The sequence below is a fragment of the Taudactylus pleione genome, unplaced genomic scaffold (assembly GCF_031769625.1).
Source record: "Taudactylus pleione unplaced genomic scaffold, aTauple2 ptg000019l, whole genome shotgun sequence".
In the NCBI taxonomy this organism is placed as follows: domain Eukaryota; kingdom Metazoa; phylum Chordata; class Amphibia; order Anura; family Myobatrachidae; genus Taudactylus; species Taudactylus pleione.
Window position 1 is genome coordinate 1,371,358 of NW_028284421.1, and position 24,859 is coordinate 1,396,216.

The following is a 24,859-nucleotide window of genomic DNA, read 5'->3' on the forward strand; positions in this document are numbered from 1 at the left end:
CGCCTCCGTTGTGCGCATGCGCACTTGGGCAACATCGACCAGCTGGCGAGCGCTCGTGAGTGGGTCTGAATCAGGCCCTGAGACCTCGAATTTGGCTGTCATAAATTGCACAAATTAGAGCCACCATAGGATAAAATAAAATGTTCCCTTTTATACATAATGAATGCCCCTTTAAATAACTAATTAATAGTGCCCCATTGGAATTAGATAAATATTTATTAGTGCCTCTTAATACAAATAATTAATTGTTCTCCCTTAGGATAAAATGTATTCATTGATATGGCAATAAAAATAATATTATTATTATTGCCCCCCATAATTTCTCAAATGTTCTGGCCCTAGTACTTACCTAAAATCAGTTTCAGTTCTTATTCTAAGATAATCCATAAGGGGAATAAATAAACCCTATGGACTGAATGGACCACTCTTGATGGGCATCTAATGCAAAATGAGTTTATCCTCAACTAAGTGCACCTACGTACTTAATAGGTGGGCTGCTAATCAGTAGTGGTCTCCTATTCCACAGGCCAGGGCAGCATGTTTGTCCTCAGTTTCGCTGGGTAGGTCATTAGGTTTGTCCTCTAGCTTAGAGCACGGGGCAACAGGTTTCAATTTGGGGTCCAGTGGTCATGGCAGCAAGTTTGTCCTCATGCTGAGAGGCAAGGGAAGCAGGTGTGTAATTGGACAAGGCAGGCATCTGGCAATATGGGTAAGGCTGGCATATTGGAGACCTCATTTTTGAGACCGCAAGTAAGGAAGGCATCTTATACCCCTTTCACACTGCCATCAAATAACCCAGGTTACTGCACATGAATGCGCATCAACTCGGGTTACTGTGCAGTGTGAAAGGGCCCAGTTGAAATAACACCGGTTGAGCGACCTGGCACTTCAACCTGGGTAACAAGCAGGGCTGAACACGAGTTCAACCTGGCTCGCGGTGCGGTGTGAAAGGGTAACTCGGGTCGAGGTCGACCCGGATAACGTTCACTGCATAGGGAGAGCCTGCGCTTGGAGATGATCTCATCTCCAAACGCCAGCTCAGTAGCGATAGCAGTGACGTCATCGACCTGACATTTTTGCTGGGTAGGGCTGCCAGTCTGAAAGGGGTCTCAGACAGGTCACACCCGGGATCACCCGGGGTGTACAATCCCGGGTGCGGCCTGCCAATAGCGATGTGAAAGGGGTATAAGACAACACAGGAAATGCACTCATTTGAGATAACACAGGCTTGGCCGGCATCTCAGGACTATGGGTAAGCTATGCAGTGTCCTCAAGCAATCTAGATGCATTGGAAACCTTGAGCAGGCCGGTCTTCTCAGATACCTTAGAGAGAGCAGTTAGTTCACAAACCTCAGACATGCCAGTTAGTTGAATAGTCTCAGACTGGCCAGTCAGTTCAGAAACTTCAGCCAAGCGAGCTGTTTTAAATAATTCAGACCGGAGAGTCACCTTGGAAAGCTTGGACAGGGCAGTCATTTTAGAACTTAAAACTAAATCTTCAAGAAAGAAGATAGAGACTGATTACAAATGTAGGTCCTGATTCAGCAAGGATCGCAATAGCGACCACGCACGCAGTCTCACTGTGAAGATATGGTAATTATTGCGATTGCAATGCCATACGCAGCCTAACATAAAGATGCCCACTTTACCTTACACACATCCGTAATACTTTGCAAATCTGCAAAACCATCTGTAACATTGAGTACAATCGGAGCCTCACGCACACTTGCACAAGGTCTGACCTTACTCCGGAATTGCTAACCTCATCGAATGCAGTGGAAACCCAAGCTGCATATGGCATAGCATTGGCTAATTTATACACGCCACTGCAAGAGCGTTTAAATGCATTGGAACGCCTGCATTTCGCCGACTGCCCCCCTGTGAACACCCCCAAATGCTACTTCCTGTCAATCAATCGTTCGATCGTTATGCGTAGTCACTGCAATTCTGTGGAATCCGAATCTCTCCGAACCTCTCCGAACAGCTCCGAGTCGGCTCGGGTGTTCCCGACTGACTATGCTTCCACTGCGAGGCCAAATGTCATCCTCCTGACGTCACATTCTCACGAGAGTTTGCCTCTACATAAGGCACCGAGACCAAAACTCGGCGCCATTTTACTCCCACGCTCTGCACTGCTCTGCTGATACTCACTGGCTGTGTACAGCCAGTGAGTGGCTCTGCTGGCAAAGTGACTGTGTAAGGGGGCACACTGCACACTGATGTATGCTGCGCTATACTCTGCTGATTAAAGTGACCCTGTCCAGACTTACAAGTGGCTGTGCTGGCAAAGTGACTGTGTATAGGGGGCACACTGCACACTGATGTATGCTGCACTATACTCTGCTGATTAAAGTGTCAAGACTCACAAGTGATTGTGTGTACAAGAAAAGAAAAGTTTATAAAGTAAATAAAACTTTACATTTTTGGTGCTGTACCCCACTGTATATACATGCACCATGACTCCTTGGGCCTTAGCCCTCTGTGTATAAAAGCACCATGACTCCTTGGGCCGTAGCCCTCTCTGTATACAAGCACTGTAACTCCTTGGGCCTTGGGGCCTGATTCAGAGCCGGACGCTATTTGTGGACTGTCGTTCTAAAAAAGGGCCGGATATTTAAATTGAGCGTTCGAAAAATGCGCTCGCTATTTTGTAAAGACACCCCTTTGCCGTTCGCATCACACGTCATCTCTGGTATTTATTAGATTAATCGGGAACATCGAAAGGCATCTGAACTGCTCGTAGTGGTTGTGGTAGGATTTTCTTACTGCTATCACTGCGAGCAGTTCAGGCTAAAAGACAACCAAGTGACGTGGTCGATGACGCTCCTTTACTAATTATGCACTCCCATTAAACGCCCTTTTGACCGTTAGGCACGCCTGCGTTCGGATCTCCACTCCCCCGTTTTCAAGCACCTTCCCCTGTTACCACCCACAAATGGTACATTCTGTCAATCAAATTAGCAGCCCCTCGCTGTTTTGCGAGCGCACGATTTCTGACCGCAATGACTGGTTTGCACATGCACATTACGACCCATGTGCAGTTGTGCAAACATCGCTCAGAGCGAACGAGCGGCCGCTTACGAGCGGCTCTGAATCAGGCCCTTAGCGCACTGTGTATACAAGTACCGTGACTCTGTGGGCAGTAGCCCTCAGTGTATAAAAGCACTGTGACTCCTTGGGCCTTAGCCCTCTGTGTATAAAAGCACCGTGACTCCTTGGGCCGTAGACCTCTGTGTATACAAGTACCATAACTCCTTGAGCCTTAGCCCACTGTGTATACAAGCACCGTGACTCCTTGGGCCTTAGCCCTCTGTGTATACAAGCACCATAACTCCTTGGGCCTTAGTCCACTGTGAATACAAGCACCATGACTCCTTGGGCCTTAGCCCACTGTGTATACTAGCACCATAACTCCTTGGGCCTTAGCCCACTGTGTATACTAGCACCATCACTCCTTGGGCCTTAGCCCACTGTGTATACAAGTACCATGACTCCTTGGGCAGTAGCCCTCAGTGTATAAAAGCACTGTGACTCCTTGGGTCTTGGTGCACTGTGTATAAAAGCACCCTGACTCCTTGGACCATAGCCCTCTGTGTATACAAGCACCGTAACTCCTTGGGCCTTAGCCCACTGTGTATACAAGCACTGTTACTCCTTGGACAGTAGCCCTCTGTGTATAAAAGCACAGTGACTTCTTTGCCAGTAGCCGTCTGTGTATAAAAGCACCGTGACTCCTTGGGCAGTAGCCCTCTGTGTATAAAAGCACCGTGACTCCTTGGGCAGTAGCCCTCTGTGTATAAAAGCACCGTGACTCCTTGGGCAGTAGCCCTCTATATATAAAAGCACCGTGACTCCACTTCAGCCACAAAACTGGCAGTCCCTGTCGCTGAAGTGCTTGGTTTGTTAAAGTGTGCATGTCGTTTTTAATATCCAATATAAGGGTGGGTGGAAGGGCCCAAGGACAATTCCATCTTGCAATACTTTTCATTTCTGCCACTGCTGTGTGACAATGTTTCATAGATGTGCTTTAAACTGGGGTGTCTTGTGCCGCTGTGCTGCTGCTCTGTCGCTTAGTAACCAGTCAGCTCACTGCAACCTTTGGCCAATAATGGTGAAAACAATATTATAAGCTCTGAGGTTGTCTAAATTGATTGTAAATAACTGGAAATTAATGTTATTAACAATTGATCACGGTGGGAATCCTTTGGTCGAGGAGTTCTATCATGATAGAAACCAGGAGCAGATATGTGATATGAAAGTCAGTTATACACACAGCATAAGTAAGTGCTAAGTATCTCAAGCATAATGCAAGCAAAGGTAATAGCCGGAAACACAGGCAAAGGATTAGAGCCATGATCAGAAACACAGGCACTGCAAGCATAGGGTCACCAAAGGATCTGGTGCTTGTTGCTGGGAGAGCCAGGATTTTAAAAGCCAACTACAAGTACAGTCATTACATGCTGGAGGATGAGGTAAACTAGTCCATTGATGGAATAGCACAAGTTCAACATATAGCAGCGCTTCAACTTACAATTCTTCCTGCACAAGTTTCAGAAATGTCTCTGTTTTAGACTACAGTATATAGTGTTTTGCAATCTTCTCCCTTTTTATTTGCATCATATGCATTTAGGTTATGTATGTCAGCATTGACTTATTATAAAGGCACACATTAAACATGTTTAATATTTTTTGTGCATATTAAATACATTTTCCATAATAAGTCAGATAAGTGTAGGAAATGCCTGATACACTGCAATAATCTAGTACACTATTAGTTTTGTAACATCTCTGCAACAGACACATCTCCAGGGTTGAACTGGCCCACAGGGGAAATCCCCGGTGGGCCCAACAGCCTGAGGGCCCACCCCCTCCTCTAGGTGTCAGGTTCCAGACCTCAAATCATTGTTACTGTATTAGATGGTCAGTTAACTGGCGGAGTTGTGCCACTGATCAACATGGGTGCTTAATTCCTTTCTATAAAAACTACAACAAGATTTGCCTATTGGTTAGTCAAGAATCTGAGGTGTGGCTGGCCACACCTCCTATGGTGGCTGGCCACACCCCTTAAACATGGGCCGACACTGTGCATCTCTGTACTCTATTGTAAGTCAGAAGCATCGATACACCAAGTGCAGATGTCTCACAACATTTCCAACTCAAAATACACACAAAACACATTTGCAGATGTTTATATTTCCTTTTATACTTTTGTTTACAGTAACTCTAAATTGGGCACTGTATGTTTAAAAGTGTTTTCAGGAGCCATTCGAATTACTGTTAGAAACCTTTCCTCATGTCATTTACCTAGAGTGCTCAAAAGACACAGTAGGAAAAGGTTCAAACAGTAATTCTAAGCTGTTAATTTGACTTTTAAATGTATAACTTAAAAGTATAACATGACAATGACATAACCTTTGGATAGATATAGTAAGTTTCTCTTGCTTCATTCAGTTCAAGGTCATTTAGCTATCACATGCAGTAGGTATGGAACATGCATGAATATAAGTGGTTGGACTTGCTTTGCCTCTGAGCTCCATAACCAGGGCAGCCCCTGCAAGACCTACACTTTTCACACCTGGAAAGGTAGAATCTAGGGATGTGCACCGACCCCCGTGTTTTGGTTTTGGATCTGTATCTCCTTCAAGACTTTAGATCTGGATTTGGTTTTACAAAACCACCATTGCGTGTTTTGGTTTTGGATCTGTATTTTTTTTTAAAAATTATAAAAACAGCTAAAACCACATTATTTGGGCCTGTTTTTGTTCTTATTGTATTATTAACCATAATAACAATCACTTTGAGGCATTTCCGGGCATTTTTAACCACCTCACAGCTCACAATATTGTTTTCACTACTTTTCACCAATGCAGGCCAAAGGCTGCAGCGAGCTGGCTGCCTATTGTAAGCGACAGAGCAGTGGCACAAATGCATGGCGGTTTAAAAAAATATAAGACGTCTATGAAACATTGCCACATATCAGTGGCAGACAGGATGACAGTTTAATAAACTATAATAATGTCAGTCGGCAACACCCCAAATTGTGTATAATGTAAAGAAAAGAGGTGCAAGATGGAACTATCCTTGGGCCCTCCCACCCACACATCTGGGATATTAAAAGGACATGCACAGTTTAACAAACCAAGCACTTTAGTGACTAGGACTGACACTTTTGTGCTTGAAATCCTTGGTGTGTTTGGGCACCCACAAATCAATTTTTGGAAGGACTACCTCCAATTATTAAGGAGGAGGATGATGATGAGGGTGTTGGTGGTGGAGATTGCATGTGCTGGTCCAAACTGCTGGCAGCTGATACTGGACTGCTTGTTATTAATTTACAAATTATTATAATTTTGTTAAACAAATTGCATGACCTCGCCTCAAATGACGTAACAGGGAGGAGGTGTCTAGATAGTTAATGTCCCTTGCTCTGCTAACTTTGGCTTCACAAATATGGTACACATGCCTTCACAACTGTAGTCAGGATTTGGTTTAAATAATTCCACACCCAAGAGGCGGCTTTTCTGGTCTTATGCCCAGGCATGACAATGTCTTTCCTTTTATCACGAGCAAGAAATGCTGCAACTGGTGGCTGATTTACACAAACAACATCCTCATCATCAACATCCTCATTAGCATCAGATAGGACTCAAATTTCCCTCTCATCCTCCTTTTGCACCTCCTTCACACTATCATCCTCATCTAAGCCGTCATGGCGTCAGTCATCCGCTGTGCAACTGGGTGACAGCTGTTACACTTGCTTCCTCTATCAAAGGATAGTTTAATAGTCAATAGTTTTTTCAATTTACACTAGTTGTAGTCTTCTCGGTCCCTTTCTGGGATGAAGATCCACCAGAGCCGGCCTTAGGCATAGACAAACTAAGCATATGCCAAGGGCATTCGGTATGCCAAGGGGTATCCAAGCCTGCCTAGTGCCGGTGGAGGTTTGGTGCAGGAATGGCTGGGGCTCTGGCAGCTGCTATTGCATTCAAGCTCAGAGCTCAGCTGACAGCTCTGATCGGGCCTGGCAGTAGCAAACAGTGAGCGGGCAGCAGCAGTTTGTGGGTCGGAGCACCTGGACGGTGGCTAGTGGTTAGCGCTGGACCGACTCGGTGGCGTCATACAATCAGAATGAGCTTCTGTGCATGGGCAGAGGCTTATTCATGACTTTAAGTAATGATCGAGGGAGGGCTGCTGCACCATGGGCCTTTGCGGTGCTAGGAGTAGTGAGTCACACCTCATGCCTCTGGGCTCCGCCACCAGCAATCATCCACGGGGAGGGGGGCACCACCCAAAATCTTGCCTAGGGCACTAATTTGGCTAGGGCCAACTCTGCTTCTAAGGAGTACTGGATTACGGAGGAGTCACCTAGCCTTATCCTGGATGCAGAACTACCTCCAATCATTAGTGAGGATATTTATGATGGTGTTGGTGGTAGAGATTGCAGGTACTGGGATCTAGCTGAGATAAGGGAGCTAGCTGAGGCTGGACTGTCTGTTGTTATTTTTTTAGCACCAGTTTTTTTCCCAAAAATGTTTAATGAACTCACTTCAAATGACGCAACAGGGAGGAAGTTCCCAGATGGTATAGAGGTCCCTACCTCTACTTACTCTGTCTTTACAATGGGTACAGATGGCTTGACAATTGTCTGGATTTGGGAAGAAGAAATTCCATACATATGAAGTGGATTTTTTGCCCAGACATGATAATAGGCTTTTCCTTATCATAGGCAACAACTGTTTCTTCCACTGGTGCCTGATATACACAACATCCTCATCAACATCCTCATCATCAACATCCTTATTAGCATCAGCTACACAAATATCCTCCTCATCCAGTTGCACGTCCACAGAAGCATCCTCAATTTCTATGTCAGCATGTTCACTTATGCTTACATCAGCAAAAGAGGCAGAACCACCAGTCATAAATTAGCCTTTCCTTGCCACTTCTTGTGGTGAAAGGCATGTTGCCAATTTTATATCTTTCTGCAGCTAACTTCCCCTTTGATGTTTTTTTCTTTACCAATGTAAAAGATTGCTTCTTTGATTTTAAATACCCTGACTTAGGCCCTGTATGGCCTTGGTCATTGGCTTTAGTAGATGACGTAGATGCATTTGTATTGTCATGACTGGTGGCTCTGGCAGCAGCTCCAGCACTAGTATGTGGTTCCTGCTCTCCTCTCAACTGATCATTCTCCATATCAACAAACACGAATGAAGTGGGGTACAGCACACACGTCAATTTGTACCAATTTTAAATATTACACTACGGTATCAATGACCTACAGCACCCCTGGATGACACAGCACCCCTTTATGAACTGCAGCCCTAGCCCCTTGATTGACAGGATAACAGTGACACAGCAGCACCCTCCACTTTAGTACTGCAGCCCCAGCCCGACAACACTGCACCCTTGAACAACTACAACACTGCACTCTTGAACAACTACAACACTGCACCCTTGAACAACAGATAAGAACAGAGCTTCTTGATTGACAGGACAACAGTGACAAAGCAGCCCCAATCCACTTTATGTACTGCAGCCCCAGCCCGACAACACTGCACCCTAGAACAATTGTAACACTGCACCCTTGAACAAGTACAACACTGCACCCTTGAACAACAGAGAAGAACAGAGCACGTCTGTTCTGCACACTTTCCGCAGCTGGAGTGAAAATTGTGCCGATCATTGGGACCTTTATTGAATCCAAAACCCATGAGAATCTGAATGCGGGATGATGACGTTTTGCCTCATTTTGGATTCTGTGTTATGCGGGAAAACCCAAGCCGGACTCTGATCCTATGTTCGGGTGGGTCCAGTTCTCGGAGAACCAGACCCGCTCATCTCTAATATAATCATGCACAAAAAGAGGCCTGGCCAACCTGTGGCTCTCCAGCCATTGTAAAACTACAAGTCCCAGCATACTTTACCATCTGATCGGTGGGAGGGTATGCTGGGACTTGTAGTTTCAAAACAGTTGGAGAGCCACAGGTTGGCCTGCTAAAACTTCTTTCAGCAACGGACACCCCAGCTTCTTTTTTCAGAAGATGCTTCATTTCTGTACCCTGCTAGCTCCATATTAAAAATCGAAACACATTATTATTTTTAGAGATATGCATGGACCCCCGTGTTTTGGTTTTGGCAAAATTCATGATCGTGTTTTGGTTTTGGCAAAACCACCTTCAACTGTTTTGGTTCGGATTCAGTTTTGGATTCCTTAAATAAAGAAAAAAAAATCGATACAAATCAATTATACAATCGATAAAACCTCTACTATCATGTCATTTTTTACCTGTTTACATGCAATCCAAAACCCGAGTTACTTTTTTAAAATCCAAATTCCGGACTGACTGCAGGACCGGACTGACTACGTGACCGGACTGACTACAAGACCGAACTGGGACTTGGTTCGACTCGGAATCCCAAAGTGATTCCAAACTAGGACTCGATTCGACTCGGAACACCTAAGTTTGGGTGTGTTTGTATTTCAGGAAAACCGAACTGCACAACTCTAATTATTTTACTATCCTTTATTAATACTGGGTACAAACATGCAAACAAGTGATGTGTGCTGTGGGGATACATTATGTACTTCCTAATAGGTCATTATTGTGTAATCCAGGAAGTAGTCCAGGAAACTGCATTAAATAGCACATCTATGAACCTGTACACATAACATTTTAGCCTTGTTAATTTAATTACACTTCAAATGCAAACAAAATATAGCCGACATTATTGACATGATTACTGTGATTCCAAAAAAGCAATACTTTTAATCCTCCCCCCTAGTGCCTAACCCTAACACTCGCCCTAATGACCAATCCTACCCCCAACTCTACCCCCAACCCCATTACTTACCTTTGGGATTCCAGGGGTTGGAATGCCGGCGCCAGTATTCTAAGCGCAGGCATCCCCTGTGTCAGAATACTAAACGTTCCCCTTTACACACAGTAACAGGCCTTTAATATATGCAGGACACATAGGAGTGTAGTTCCAGCACTTCCTTTGGCCTTATAGACTTTAATGTTTAATTTTTAATATCCCCTAAATATTTGCCTTACATTTTATGTTCCATTTCTGTCTGAGCACCACTTCTTTTTTTATCTACAGATTAAGCACTGCTTTTAAAACCTAAATAAATTATCTTGCAAAACCAACATGCTAAAGCTTAAACCAAATCTACGAATTACAGTATATTGTCCCAATGTCAGCTCTGGAAGAGTAGATATACAGCAGAATCAAAAATAAAAAAGCCTAAGCTTTGGTACAGCAGGAGAAGGGATTTTACTACTAGTCATATCAAAATGCTCGGCGCCACAGACAGAGCACAAAATAAATGGAGATCTCCATGGATGAAAAGTGATATGACCAGCTGAGAAGTAATTCCTTTGCAGAAATCAATAGCAAGCCAGGATTAAATCTGGAAGGATCTGGGAGAATAATGCAATATATGCTTTCATTCTAAAATGTTTCTGTGCCTGATGCTAGAGCGAAATCAACACTTATTGTGTGGCGTAATCCAATATTGACTAGAGCCTATAGGTGCTGAATTCTTACATACATGTGCATCAACACATGATTTCTTTGACTTTTATATTATTAATTGGAATGGTACAAAGAGACCAGCAATCGATAACATGCACGTTTTTCTATTAATACACGCTAAAATGTCAATACTTTCCTACTTGCGTTGCTGTATTTTCAGGCTGTACATCGATTAAGTAGATTTATAAGATCGTAAATATGTTGCAGCAGATTTTTAGTGTAGGTGTATTCCTTTCAGGCTTCTGCATAGATCTTGAATTAGTATGTAGAGTTTACACAATATCGTTATGCCATAAAATGTAAGAGTCACATTCTGAATTCAAATCTACACACTGTCCTGTTTCATTTCATTATCTATTATGTTTATTATTTGCTAGATAAAGGCCTGAAAACAGCAATTGTACTTCTGGTGCAAAACTTTTTGGGTTCTTATTTTATCTACTGTAACTGTGAATATATGTAGCGCATGTAAATACTAATGGCTATAAGTCCTAACACAAAAAAAAATCACACTGATTCAGATTTTCTTACATTCTTTAAAATGTGTGCATATACTGTACTTTAACAGATATATTGTACTGTTGTTCATCAACTGCCCCTTTATATGCCAACCTAGAGTCCCCTTTATTTGCCTCAAAATCTCCTCAGGTCCTCATATGTCATCTCAGAGCCCCACATGTCTATCCCTATATGCCTCAAAGTCATTCATGCCTGTCTACAGTATATGCCTAATGCCTCAGAGTCCCTCATCTTCATTTATGTGCATAATGCCTCAGCACCTAAAATCAGGGTTGCCTACCTTTAATATTCTCTTCCCGGGAGAAGCCCGGGTAAGAGAAGCAGCAGGGGGCCGACGGGGGCGGGGCTTGACGATTCGCGTCATTAAGCCCCGCCCTCTCGCGGTAAAATTGCCGCAATTGGGCACAATTTACATAGGGGGTGGGGCCAAATGCTGTGATTCATGCAGAATCACAGCTTAAGCCCCGCCCCCTTCACGGAGACCCGCGATTGCCGCGGGTATTCTCCTAATTCTGCCCACTTCACTAGGAAGTGGGCAGAATGCGGGAGAAATGCCTACCCTTCCGGGGGTGCGGGGGGTTACCCGAAAAATCGGGAGCCTCCCGCGAAAACCGGGAGGGTAGGCATGTATGCCTAAAATGTCCCTTTATATGTCTCAGAGCCCTTCAAGCAGCTGGAGGTGGCTGTGGGCAATGTCAGACTGGGGCATAAAGAGCCCACCGGGGGTATGCAGTGCTGTGGGGCCTGTGCTTAAGGGGTGTGGTCAGCCACCAGAGGGGGCGTGGTCAGCCACTACAGCTGCTTAGATAACCATTAGGCAAATCTTGGTTTAGTTTCTTTAGAAGTGCATCAAGCACCCATGTTTATCCATGGTCCTGCTCCACCAGGTAACTGACCCTCTAATAGAGTAACAATGTATAATTTGAGTGCACAGTCTTGAACCTGACACCTAGTGGAGGGGGTGGGGCACCCAGACACTGGAGCCCACCGGGGTATTCCCCTATACCCCTGTGGGCCAGTCCAACCCTGGCTGTGGGTAAAGCAGCACTATCACTAGCGCCATAGCCCATCATCCAGTTCCAATTTCCCAGCCACAACTCGTCTGGGGTTAGGCAGACTCCGGGCAGAGCTTAAAAATTCTGTATTGTCCAGAGGAGTCCTGAACGGGTGGCAACCCTATGATTGTTGCTGCAGGAACTGGCAGAATATGATTTAACTATTACATTGGCATATCCACAATATCCGTTTCTCAAGTTTGAGCCTTGTCCCTGTGTAGTCAGAAGCGCTACAGTCTTTGTTGCAAATCTGCCACTGTTCACATACCAGTCAAGTCTAACCAACTTTCATTTGTGTGATTTGCACATTAATGTGAGTGCACTGTACTGGGCCTTATTTAGATCTAGGCCTCATATAGATCTAGGAGGAAATCCAGATTGTGCTTGGACAAACCATGTTGCATGTGCATTTCATTTTCTTTATCTATTTCCTTGCAGGTAAAATACAATCTGCTTTTGCAGTGTTATTTGCTCCTCTGCAGCTTGCCATGATTTTACCAAGGTGCAAAATTGCACATTCTTGCTGGATTACTCCTAATTCTAACTGAGGCCCTATGAGTGCAGACTATTGCTTGTTCAACAGTTATCGGAACACTGCATTCATGTTTTATTTAGCATCATAGTTAATAAAACCGCACCACAATCACACAAAAATGTTTCTCAATAGTGTGTGATTATTTTTCACACATATAAATATGTTTGTTCAGGTCTTTCTTTTTTTTGGACCATGGCCAATATATTAATAACTTGTTTTGCATAAATTGTAACCAGCTCAAAAAAGCTCTTAATGAGGATTGGTTCAATGTATCATAACAATGTAACAGTGTGCGATACATTTCCCTTTATTTGTTTGCCTTTCACTTGCCATTTAGCTGAACTAGGTAATCTATTCACTCAGGGAACAGTTTTCAAGGCACTGATGTGTGAAAACTTCCTAAGCAGTCAAAGATGTATTTGTAGCATTAATGCATATCACAATCATTTTCCAGCTCCTATTACATTTATACTTTATATACTTGTATTACAGTACGTCTGCATTTTATTTTAATATTTTTAAAGAGCTGGGGCCCATTAACAAAGAAGGTATTAGAGAGTGTACAATAAATAATAGAATTTATTAGGGATGTGCAGGCCCGAATAGGTTCGAGTTTGCACGCTGAGTTCGGATTTTTCCCCCCCGAAAAAACGGAACTCAGAACGAGGCAAAACGTCATCTTGCATGAACTCAGCGTGCAAACTCGAACCTATCCGAGCCTGCACATCCCTAGAATTTATCTATTTATTGTTTTATTAATTACTATATATTGCAGGATTTCTAGAGGGGGTATTGATACAGAGTGATCATGAAATTATCTTATATGTCTTACATCAGTCATTAATTGTAATAATTAATGTAACCGACATATACAGGTCCAGCCATGTTAATGAGCTGTTTGATGTGGCAGTTTTTGTTTTTGTTTTTCTGGATGTGTGCATCATTCCACAATTCAAGTCCTCTCCTCTTGGAGTATTGGACCAAGTTCAGACAGGGTCTGGGTGAGCAGCAGAAGTTCCTAGCACCGGTTCTGAACATATATGTGCACATTGGTCGACTTATATACTGGATAATGTATGTAATTCAGTATTCTAGTCTGGTGTGCTGATTGAGCACTCAGATCCAAACACAGCAGACTTGTAGGAAAAGCTGCTGCTACTGGATTTGCACAGCAGTTCCGTTCCGTCCCTTATACTGCATGTTGTGGCCGTAGGTCTACCAAATTCCTATTATATATTACTGCTGTTTTGGTCATGATTTGAGCAGCTGGCCAGGAGGGAGGGGTTTCTGGGCAATAGGAACTCTAACCCTCCATTTACATGTGCAGTGATCATATATATTTTTCTAACCTTGCACTGTGCTTGCTGGACATGGTATGGGTATGTGGGGAGAGGTGTATGCTGGGCACTGTGTTCATATGGGGGTATATGCTGGGCACTATGTGAGTGTGTGGGTATGGGGGGTGTATGCTGGGCACTCTATGGGTATGGGAAGGTGTATACTGGGCACTGTATGGGTATGTGGTTGATGTATGCTGGGCACTGTGTTTGTATGGGGGTATATGCTGGGCATTGTTGTGTGTGTGTGGTATGGGGGGGTGTATGCGGGGCACTGAAATGGTATGTGGGGGAGGGCGTACAGTTGGGCACAGTCTGGGTATGGGAGGGTGCATGCTAAGTACGGTGTGGGTATGGGGGTTGTGCGTATGCTGGGCTTTGGATTGGTATGGGGGATGTGTGTATGCTGAGCACTGTGTGGGTATGGGGGTGTATGCTGAGCACTGTATGAGTATCGGGGTTGTGCATATGCTGGGCGCTCTGTGTGGGTATAAGGGGGTGCATGGTGGACACTGTATGGGCAAGGGGCATACTTGCGTACACTCCTGCATCCTGTGGGAAACTCCTGGTTCAGTGCAGGACACACCACTGAGTGGCCGTAGATACTCCCATAGAGGTAGACTAGACACGTCTTTGGCCAGAGCATGACACGCCCCCTCAATGGCGCGCATTCTATTCCCTATTATAATCTTCTTGAAACTAGTTTTCAAAAGTAAGCAAGTATCTTCTAATTTTGTCGTTGTGCTAATAAAGAATAATTGTTTTGTACAGCAAAGTGGTATGCTTCCATTATCATATATAATATGATAATGGAAGCATATAATATATAATAATTAGCACTGTGCATTGAGGGAATCATGGTACAAATAACATGTCATAACATATAGTATAGTGCTTCCTGTGTAATTGCAGCAATTATATTTTTCTCTTTACAAGTAGTCGTGATACTACATATCATTATCACCTCTTATATCACATTACCTAAATTTAGCCGGCAAACGCCTGTATTATCATTGCTAGTTTCAAACTGTGTGTCACTAGCTGTAAATCATACACCTAGCAAGTGCAAAGGAGAGGTGAGCAAATGTGGTTAGCAACTCTGTTTTAGGATGTATAATAATATATGTAAGACAGTTATGTGCCACTGAATCATATGTAGTTTTAGAACAGCATGCAAAGTCATGTCATTTTCTAGTAGATTTAGGCTCAAATGCATAGGGAAGTTATGCAGTGCCTTGGGCCAAACCAATTTATTTTCGCCCCTTTCAGGTGGTACAGGGCCACATTATCAAGTGGGTTTAAATTGGCATATGGTGTGGACAAGCAGAGGTGTCACAACGAGTGGTGACACCTGGTGTGACACCAGGTGTCACCTTTGTACCCCTGATGCGTGCACCAAAGGGGGCATGGCATCGTTCCCACAAGGCCATGCCCCTTGATTGGTCCCAATTTGGGGGCATGACCGTGTGTCACTCCCCCATTGTTGTCATGCCGGGGGCTTGCCCAGCACGCATCATCCATCACCGCTGGTTGCCGCTCATTGACACCATCCGAGGGTGTGACACCAACATAGCAGAGCAGCTCTGGTATTTTGGTGTCACCTCCTCGGATGCTGTCACCCACTGTGGTCTGCTCCCCTCTAGTATCGCCACTGTGGACTAGCATGTGAAAAGGGAATGTCAATTTCTAAACTGTGCTAGAAAGATACCCAACCTCGCTCCTCTTCCCCTTCAAACACATTCACAAAAAACACATCCACATTTTTGTGCACAGCACTTTTAGGTGCACATGGCTCCTACTTCACTAGCAGAACAGCAAGAAGTGGGACATACCTTTCTGCTGTTCTTGCAGTCAGGACAAGGTTGTGACAATGCGGGACAGTCTGGCAAAATTGGGACAGCCAGCAAGGTTGTAACTAGGGGTGTGCGAGCAGTGCTGTCACGCAGGGTATTGGGGGCGGCACCGTCGCTGCCCCACGGCACCATGCATGTGGCTTGCAGGGTGCCTGGAACCTTGCAGCCAGTGCTAATGCAGATTTGTCCGGAGTATCCAGGGGATTCTCCGGTCAGACACCCTGTGGAGCTGCCCCGAGCATCCTTAGGATGCTTTGGTCAGACCTCTTCTTACCAAAGCCAGCGTCGTGCACTGCATGCTTTGCTGTCCTGTTAAGGCACTAGCCACCAGAAACAACTATGCTGCTCTCTAGCCTTTTCTTGTAACTTTCACTACCAACTGCTGCATTAAGCTTATGCTGGGTACACACTTGGCCAAATCGGAACAACAAATTGTGCATATTGTGCAGTGTTATGCAGAGCAGTGCTAAGTGTGCTCACCGCACTGCGGTCTGCGGGTATGGTGGCGGTACAGTCCCCGAAACACGTGTTTGAGTTGGGAGGTATGATGGTATACAGTGAGGGGTAATATTGGCCTGATTCAGCGATCGCCACAATGCCAATGTTTACGCAGATAAGCGATTGCCAGTAATCTGAGCATGCGTCTGAGTCGCACTGCGCAAGTGTAGAGTTTCATTTTCGTTGTCGCTCGCAGTGAGGATTTATGCTCAAAGTGATTGACAGGCAGGGGCTGTTTGTGTTGGCAATGGGGGATGGCGACTCAAATGCAGACATGACGCAACCTTTTTTTCGGGTGTGTTTCAGCCTGCAACTTGATTTCGCGCCTATTCTACTCAACCATAGGGTTACTCAGAAGTCTGATCATTTACTGAACTGCAACTGATTCTTCGTCTATATTGCAGTCAATTGGATTTGTGAAGCACTCGGTGGGCGTCTCAATGCAAATCCAGACAGCTGCGACATTTGCATATTTTCGCACAGCCACTGCATACAAATATTCAGCTGCGGTGCCATTAGCATCTATCTCTGATGAGCTTACAGTTCTGCTATCCTAGGCTGGTGTGACCTTTACTCAAATCCAGACCTGGGTTCATTCTTGCCAAATAATAAAAGGCCACTTCTAAACAGCTTTGTTACTGTGCACTTAAATTATTCATCATTTATTTTTTTTTGACAAGCCGCAAGAGCACTATGTCAAAGTCTTTGAAGTTAATGTAAAAACAAAGAGCTAAAAAAGCAATATCTTTTATCTATATTAGGAAAAAATACTTTGTTATTTACAAAGTGTGTTCCAAGTAGAAACAAGTTCATTTATATATGTTTATCGATTTTATTCCACATGGTAAATGTGCAGAATTATCATTTAATCAGATAACATCAAGAATAAATACGTAACTAAGTAACTCTTGAAAAATTCTCTTGTGAAATTCTTGTTAAGTTATTTTACAGAAGTTGCCACATTTTATAAGAGCAATAATATCTACAGTATATGAATGGAAGCAATTTTTTACAAGAAATGATTGTAACTGCTACCGTATACTAGTACAGTGCAGTGATTTATGGATGTGATCTCCATGTGCTGTATGGGGAACACAGAAAATGGTACAAAAGAGAAGTTCATTTAAAAATGATTATCGATTAATTACAAACATCTGTTGTAATACTTTTTACATTTATATGGGAGTTTTCTTTCTGTAGTAGTCCAAATGGAAATGTCAAGTAATGTTAGGTAATATGAATAGGTGGCTGTTATTTTGAATAAATAATATAGATGCAACACTAATGATTTACAGCTAAGCAAAAGTAGATACATAGTGTTGCAGTTACTGTAGTCCCCATCACTGAGTATCATTGCATCAGAACTCCACCACCTACCAGAGTTATGGATGGTACAATTCCTTGAAGATGCCTATAGCTTGCCTATGGTTGGATTCTTCTGTGTGGGTGTAATCACAGATAAATCACTGCGAGTGCTCAGTGCAGCTTTCGGTCATGCGCAATGGCTAACAATCGATCAATCGGTGTAAACATCGGCCTTGCACACGGATCTGTATTAGGCACTATAACATATATCAGTGTTGGCTAACCTTGACACTCCAGCTGTTATGGAACCACATAACCCAGCATGCACTGCTACAGTTTTGCTATTAGGGCATGCTAAAACTGTGGCAGGGCATGCTGGGATATATAGTTCCACAACAGCTGGAGTGTCAAGGTTAGCCAACACTGACATATATATAGACACGGCCTACCAGTATTTTTATGGTCCACATCACCCATGAAATTGCATTTGGAGTAGTTTTGTTGTTTAAATGCTTTAACCCTCATACTCTGATTGAACAAATCAAGTAAGTAATAGAAAAAATGTATCGAGTTAGTCTTTATATTAAATTCTGTTTCTTCCCAACGCATGTAACCAGGGATGTTCCAGGCAACTATTCTATCTGATACAAGTCACTGCGCTATACTGTAGCTGGCATGCCTCTACATACTGCCAGTGCAGCACACTCACATCATCTCTATAACACAGCACCCGCAGGAGAGCACTCTAGCACACATATGTACAGGTGGTTTAATTACATGGTCTACTGCACATTTGCATTTGACTAATAAACGGCCTCCAGTGTGTGTCATGCGCTCCAGGAAATACATCTTGGGGCTGTTTCTGAGTGAGATACTGATGTAAATTGCAGTTTTTTTGCAATTGCCCATGTATGTAAATCCCCTCGTGTAGTTCATTTCACAGTGTCTGCATACAGAATCGCAGGACTGACTGACCCGCATGGACTCTGGAATGTATTGACTGTTCCTGGGTGGTGGCTAATCTGTCTGATGGGTGGGCTATGGGAGTGACGCTGGAGTAGTTGCGGATTCAGATGCTTAATCACGTACATTGGAGGCCATACTCTGACAGAGATTCTGCACTTAGCATGGGATTGGTGCAAGTCCTGATGCTGCTACCAATGGTTGTGTCTACAGATGCACAAAGTGGGCGTCCCAGCTCCTGCGTATTCAGTCGCCGGTTTGTACACTAAGGAAAGGGCTTAACTACCATTAGCATAAAGTCACAGATGCAACTATGGCAAAATATGCTAACCTACTTGCAGCAACTCTGCATAATCAGCATATGCTGCTTGTGCCTCCTTTTTGCATCGCTGTGCAAATAAGAGGCTTTGCAAGGGAAAAAGTTGCACGAAAAGACGCTTGACGTTATGGTATGGCGCAACTAGAAGGGCTGATTAATGCGCAAGAAGGCTAGATGTATGTGGACACATCTTTATATATCACACAAGACATGTCTGTACCCCTGGCATGAAAATACAAGCTTCTGTTGTTCTTATGCTTCTAACTCCATGCAAGGGAGTATGAGAATAGAACTCATTGGTTGTATTGACAACATAAGCACTAGCAGTTACCTTTGCGTTCTGGAGCATTTGCATTGCATGCTCCATTTATTTATGCTCCCTGTGAATGGAAGGAATGGAGAGTCCTTCACTGACCCCGTCCACCCGATCACAAGTGCAAGCACTGATTAATATCACGTCAGGAGGGATCACGTTTGACATGCGGTGTGTTTGCTCTTACAGCAAAGTCACTGGTTACCCAGCCTAATAAATGATTCATTTTAGGTTTATTCCAGTTTCTAGTAACGTTTCCTTACTCTGTGCTGATGATGGTATTTTACAGTAGCTGCAGATCATGCATGCTGCCCTTAACAAATCACACACTTCCCTTGTATATATTATATACTATAATTTCAACAATGACATTGCTACAATGTATTGTTACTCTGAAAATACAAAAGAGTGTTTAAATCTTTCTATTACAGAACATGAAAAGCATCGTCTATGCAAGAGTACAGATTATATGAATTTGCACTTCAAAGTAAAATGGTTTTATAATGAATATGTTCGAGATCTTTCTGCATTCAAGGATACCGTCCCGGAATATTCTCTGTAAGTCTAATTTCTGCATTTCTAAATTAAATTAATAAAACTTAAGACAGATAAATGGATGAAAAGATACAAATAATAGCTTTCACATTCTAAGCAGGCAACAGAAAGTGCCCCTATATTTCCTGGTACAGCTCATTCTCCATATCTCAGGGTTTAATACTGTATATACAAGTTAAGGACTGAACACTGGTATTTAGACATTTTAGCTTGGATTCTATGTAGGGGGCACTGGACAGTGCACTGTGGGCCTGATTCAGAGCCGGACGCTCTGACAGAGCGCTCGCTCTGAATCAGGGCCGGCCTTCTGTTTTTTAGAGCGGCCTCCTGGCCGCTCGCATAGCTGTGGGTGACCACTCACAGCTATAGCGAGCGGCCAGGAAGATGGTCACGATGGTCAAGACCATCGCGACCATCGGGCTTGCGACGAGACCCTTGTGGTAGGGCATCGTTGCCGCAAGCCCAAGAGAGATTTCGGCTCAAACAGAGCCGAAATCTCTCCCACTGACATCACTCGTGATGTCAGTGGCGCTGGCCCCAAATGGAAGCGTTCACATGGGAACGCCTCCGTTTGGGCAGCCACTCCCCCGGCCCGCCCACCAAAGGGGGCGTGCTGTCACTCAACATCGACAGCACACCCCCTTTGGGACGAGACCCGGAGCAACGGTTTGCCCGTCGCTATCCGGGTCTCGCGCATGCGCACTGGGCCACCATCGACCCGCTTGCGAGCACTTGCGAGCGGGTCTGAATCAGTCCCTGTGTCCTTTTGACAATTTTCTAGTATCTAATTATTATGTGATTTTCCAAACATTCAAAGTACGTAGCACTGATTTAAGTTGAAGCACTTTGGTGATTACCTTCAAAAATTAGGGAACATTGATTTGCCCTTTTTATAAGTGTACCCCCTGTACAGACGAGCATGCACAGAGAATGTTGTGCAGTATTTGGGTGACCGACAGTACTACAACAAAGGAGTCCCTAGTTTCTTAGCATTCACATAAGCCCTTGAAAGCAACCAGGCGCAGCGAACAACAGACTCCTGAAAAGAAACCCGTTTTCCTCCGTGCCTTTTCAGTTTAGTCTCCTTGTGATTAAAATGTAAAAATAGATAGGTAATAAAAAATACAATCTCAAAATTGAGGGGTACATTAACTCAGGACTTAAAGCCTTCACATTCCTTTTTTATAGCATGAAATAACAATGTAATAATATATACCAATGTGGGACTAATTTTGGTACGGATTGAAGCACTTTCCCATAGTTCTCTTATTATGCGCTGGCCACATATTAATTTAGCTTTGTGGGTTAAAGTATAGCATAACATAAAATAAAAATAAGAGAAGCTCCCATAATGTGCACTCAAGAAATCACTAACAATGTGTAATATATTCCATTGTATGATCATTTCAAAACACAGTAAAATCATATACAGTTCCCTGTTTAAAGGCCAAAATTGTGAGACCTTAAATATACCAGTAAACTCGTTACAGTTGTAATATCATCAATGTTTTGGCCAATGAGTATTCAAAAAATAGCTAATGTCATAGAAATAAACTACCATGTACAGTACATTATGGAATTACCACGGAATAAGTGCCAAACACTTTCTAGTGACATCCATGCTTTGTCAGACAAAGTAAAATGTTACTCACTACTCAAGTAGCTTATAAATCCCAATGACGTGAGAGAACTCAACCATACGGGTGATGATTGGGAACCATCACCCCTAAAGCTGCTCCCTGCACAGAGGAACAAAGAGCATTGATAAGTTGGACGGCAACAGCTAACGACAATATCACATTCTGGGTGGAGGGCAATTGGTGCATAGGTTTTCTAAACCAAAACATTGCATTGAAAGCATGGCAAATTACATCTAAATGCTATTTCTCACAACTTGGAATTTCTTAGTGGTTTCTAACTTTCTCGGTTTAAGGCACCGTTAGTGCTACACTGTTAAATGTCATCTTTTGCAAGCTGCCACTTGTTGGTGGGTTTGACCTTGAAATTTAAAGCAGCACTAATATTAAATGCTAAATTAACGGGGCTTTGCACTTCACATTAGTGCCACTATAACATTTGAGGCTTGCAAAAGTGTCCACGTAGTAAGTCCAGCACAGACGGGTCTATTCATTATGTTAGTTTTCAGGGTCCGGACTTAGCACTATAATTAACATTCCTACTCTCTGTAAGTGCCGAAGCAATTCATCATTGCTCCAGCGGTAACACAGCATATCCAAAAATCAGCTGTCTTCCCGAATGTTTTTATTGCTCCTTTCGGAGCAGTGAAAATTAGTACGGCCAAGTCTGACTCAACAGTGCTAGTGTGTCTGCCTGAACTAGAGTTCACAGGGCCACACACAGCCCCGGCATCTGGCGAGATCCGAAAGGATAACTATTCGCATCCCGGGCTCCTTCCATAGGGAAGGAGTGGATTGCGGGAGCAAACACCATCTGAAGATGGCGAATGTTTCCGCAGTCAAGCTCCGGAAATATTGTATTTTCTTTTGTATTGTATTGCTTTAGGTCCCCATACTAGCTTTAATTTTCCCATGATTTTGTAGAAATTAAGGGGCATATGTATCAAGATGATTTTACATAAAATAATGCAGAAACTGAAGTTTCTGCATAATTTTATATATTGATTAAGGGCCGTTCGCTATTTGCGGTCGTTCGTTCAAAAACAAGGGGTGGCTATTCAAATGATCCCTTCGCAAATTGCAGTCTGTTCCCACCTCTAAGTCTGAACGAGCGCGCAAAACATGCGCTCGTTTATTTGATAAAAATGCCCCCTGGCCGCTCGCACCATACGTCATGTCCGCTATTTATTCGATTAATCGAGTACATCGTACAGCGTATGAACTGCTCGCTATTCTTGTGGTTGGTTTTTTCAACCGCTATTTTGCGAGCAGTTCTGAGTTAAAAAAAACCAAGTGACGTGGTCAATGACGCTGCTGTATTAATTAGGCACTCCCTTAAAACGCCCATTTTGACCTTTAAGCACGCCTGCGTTCGAATTCCACTCCCCGGTTTTCAAGCACCTTCCCCTGTTACCACCCACATACGCCTCATTCTGTCACTCAAAATAGCAGGCACTCGCTATATAGCGTACAAACGATTTTCGGCCGCACTGACTGGTTCGCGAATGCGTACTAAAAGCCGTACGCATGCGCAGATGTGCGAACATCGCTCGGAACGAGCGTACTGCCGCTAGCGAGCGGCTCTGAATCAGGCCCTAAGAATGTATATGTATTTTCGGAGTTTAGCCCCGGTAGTTTACACCATCTTCAGATAGTGTAAACTACTGTAAGCCTGTGGAGGCTCCAGGGGCAGAAGAGAGATCTTTACGATCTATCCCCCGCAGCCCCTGGCTGGATCCGGGAGCTGACACTTTTGTGCAAGCGCAGTGTCAGCTTCCCCCGGAGAACACACTTCTGTGAAAGACTTCTATAATTTTCCGGTGATATAACTCGCAGGGACATCGGTTACCGCAACCGCTGTCCCTGCCAGTTCCCCTTGGTACATAGTGAGAATAATTTCATTAAAATGAAAATGTCCCCTTGGAGACAGATGCATAATAATCTCAGCAGTACCGCGAGTACATAGACCCTTAAGTGCTAATGAATTGAATAGACCCCTTAGTGTGTCTGCAATATTTTCACAGTATCCCTAGGCCAAAATAAATAACTAATAGATCTGTTTATTGAGTAGTTAGATCCAAACAACTTAATCGCTACAGTATTTATGTCCTAACAACTTAGTAGACATTTGAAAGAATACAAATAAAATATGCTGAAATAAAATCTTGATTTATAGTATTATATGTTAAAGGCTGTGTTGTACAGAAAATAGATGGATTGTTCATACTTCTCTATATATGCTCATCATACTCCTTCACCTACTCTAAAAATTAGCCATTACCTGCACCCTGCAGATGGCGCACTGGTCTGAGCCCCACATTTCCACCACATTCCATCTCTTCAGTTCAAAGTCGTAAACATCCTGATACCCGGCCTGGTGAGCTCTGCCCACTATTCGGCCATAATACATTAGGAGCCAGCAGTGGTTCTACCGTTTTTTTTTTTCCCCCTCACCTGATTCGATGGCCAGCACCACCACAAGCCCATTTTAGGGCATCATATTGGTGTCTGCAAACAGAGGTGCTGCTGACTGTCTGGAGCATGTCATGAAGGGTGTCTTTTTTTTTCTGTAATCTTTGGGTAAAATACATATAAATTGCTTTTCTTCTTCAAGGTCCTTATGGCCCCACAGGGAGACAATAGGGTACTTGGAGGACCGGACACCAACAACAAAGCTTTTTTCTATCCCTGGATGCTTTGTTCCTTCCCCCTATACCCTATACCCTGCCCACAGCCCAAGGGCAACTCGCTGGTGTCCGGCAGGAGCTGGATCACTGTTAGAACAGCGGGGCTGCTATTAAGCTGCCCAAGCTTTATCTTTATGATTTACTTTTATTTTCATTTTTACTACAGTACCGCAGCACTAGACAGTCTTCTGGACATCTGCACTGCTGCTCCATCATCCCTCCGTAGCACCTCAACACAAGCTCTCAGCTAGGTACTCTTTGCGGGGCTCCAGGGGGAACTTAGCTAGCAGGGCTCCTCAGATCCCAGATTGTAGCCGGGACTCAAGGGGACAGGTAAGCTTGCTGTGACCCGCGTCTATGCCCAGTCTTGCCTCCGGTCACAGGAGACAGAGTGGAGGTGCTGATGTTCATCTGGGACTCTACTAGACCACCAGGGCATTACAAATACTGGGCACAGATTAAGGCCAGGGACCTGGTGGTTGATGTCAGCATAGGGGAGAAGGCCCTCTCCCTGCAACTCCTCCCCGGGCTCAGGGCGCCATTCCACTTAAAGCCTGGGGACTTTATGGTGTCTCTGGACATTTAGGACGCTTACCTGTATGTACCTATAGTGCCTTCTCATCAGCAGTATCTCTGGTTTGCTTTCCTACTGTACAGCAACATTACCAATTTAAAGCACTGCCTTTTGGGCTTTCTACAGCTCCTTGGGTCTTTACCAAGATCATGGCAGTTATGGCGTCC

General features: G+C 43.9%; 1 protein-coding gene across 1 annotated transcript in view; it reads left to right on the forward strand.

Annotated features, from left to right (window-relative positions):
• The window catches only part of UNC13C (unc-13 homolog C), a 718,105-nt gene that overhangs the window by 490,843 nt on the left and 202,403 nt on the right, over positions 1-24,859 (forward strand). Inside the window, exon 19 of the mRNA XM_088444832.1 lies at positions 19,671-19,797. Within this exon, the coding sequence (XP_088300958.1) occupies positions 19,671-19,797 (127 nt within the window). The remainder of the gene's footprint in view (positions 1-19,670; positions 19,798-24,859) is intronic.